This window comes from Microcebus murinus, chromosome X (genome assembly GCF_040939455.1).
Source record: "Microcebus murinus isolate Inina chromosome X, M.murinus_Inina_mat1.0, whole genome shotgun sequence".
Classification (NCBI taxonomy): Eukaryota; Metazoa; Chordata; class Mammalia; order Primates; family Cheirogaleidae; genus Microcebus; species Microcebus murinus.
This window is the reverse complement of record NC_134136.1, coordinates 118,815,082-118,816,353: the sequence shown is the minus strand read 5'-3', so window position 1 is coordinate 118,816,353 and position 1,272 is coordinate 118,815,082. Positions and strand designations below refer to the sequence as shown.

The 1,272-nt window shown below is 51.7% G+C and overlaps 1 protein-coding gene across 1 annotated transcript; it reads right to left on the bottom strand.

Annotated features, from left to right (window-relative positions):
* Window positions 1-443: 443 nt before the first annotated feature.
* DUSP21 (dual specificity phosphatase 21) lies at window positions 444-971 on the bottom strand. The gene has a single exon (XM_075999236.1). The coding sequence runs from the start codon at window positions 969-971 to the stop codon at window positions 444-446; it is 528 nt and encodes a 175-aa protein (XP_075855351.1).
* Between the last annotated feature and the right edge of the window lie 301 nt (window positions 972-1,272).

Genomic DNA, 1,272 nt, shown 5'->3' with positions numbered 1-1,272 from the left:
GCCATGATGTCTAAAGTTTTGACTTTGGGTTGGAAAGAGCCAGGGGGACTCACTCACGGGTTAGCCAGCCTCAGGCAGGGATTGGGATTCCACGTCTGCCACATGTTGGGTGCTGCTGGCAGGTCCATCTGAGCTGGGCATCATCTGTGCCACCCGGTTACTGCCAGGCAGCAGCAGCCTGGCCTGCCCTCTTCCCCAAGGTAAGAAACATTTTTGCCATCTTACACTTAATGAATTTTATTCTTAAAAGATAAGGCTTACTACGTTAAAATCTCTATCGCCCCTCCCTTTTTTCTTGCTAGTCTACAAAGCAACATCAGTTTTCTTTACCAACGAGACGCCAAATGTTCAAATTCAGTCTTGCTGTAGAATCGTGGCAGATGTCAGGGGCTGGCTGGGATGGCTCACACCGTCATCATCAAACGATGTCTCTCTCGTATATGTCAGGAATCAGACAAATCGGTAAGTTGATCATGTGCAGTGTTCTTACTAAACATCTTGAATTCGTAATTGATGAGCTGTTCCCAAAAGCCGTTGTTGGGCCGGATGATGGGGCGGCACGACTTGGTCCAAGTGTGGGCATCCAGCAGGGACATGGAGTGGTATTTCACGAGGTAGGTGAGGCAGAGGGCAACTGAGCGGCTCACTCCGGCGACACAGTGCAGCAGTGTGCAGCCCTGCTTCATTTCCACGTCGTGGATGTGATCAACAATCAGGTCAAAAAAGTCACAGAGGTGTGAGCTGGGAGCATTGGCCACTGGTACCTGTACATATTGAATGTCCTTGAAGAACTTGTTCACCACCTCCACTGACACATTGATGATCGTGGTGATGTTGTTGCTGGACAACGTAAGTTTGTTGTTGGTGGCCACACTACCGCTGATGTACAGGGTAGTGGTTATCTGGGAAAGGCCATGGATGGAGGCCTGCCGGACAGCCTGAGATGTCAAGGAACACGGAGGTGTTGTCATCAAGGCGGCTGGTCAGCGGTCTCTCCGCGCTGGTTCAGGGCACCACCCTCGCCAGGGAATGCAGGAAAGCAACCCTGCTGCGAAGTCTCACTGGAAGGTTTGGGGGAAAGAGGACTAGCCACTCATTACCACCATCTTTTACTCTACCTCCCCCACTCCCACCCTGGGCGTCACAATCCCCAATGGCCAGAAGGCGGTGCTCTGATTTCCATGGCAATGGCCACTTGCTGCAGGGAGCACAGGGCCTCTGAGCCGGGTCTTCAGAGAAACCCGCAGTCTCTTTCCTTTTTATCTTTCTACA

What these genes read in the sequence shown, in the direction of transcription:
- DUSP21 (XM_075999236.1), bottom strand. Translation starts at nt 971, where the DNA reads ATGACAACACCTCCGTGTTCCTTGACATCTCAGGCTGTCCGGCAGGCC.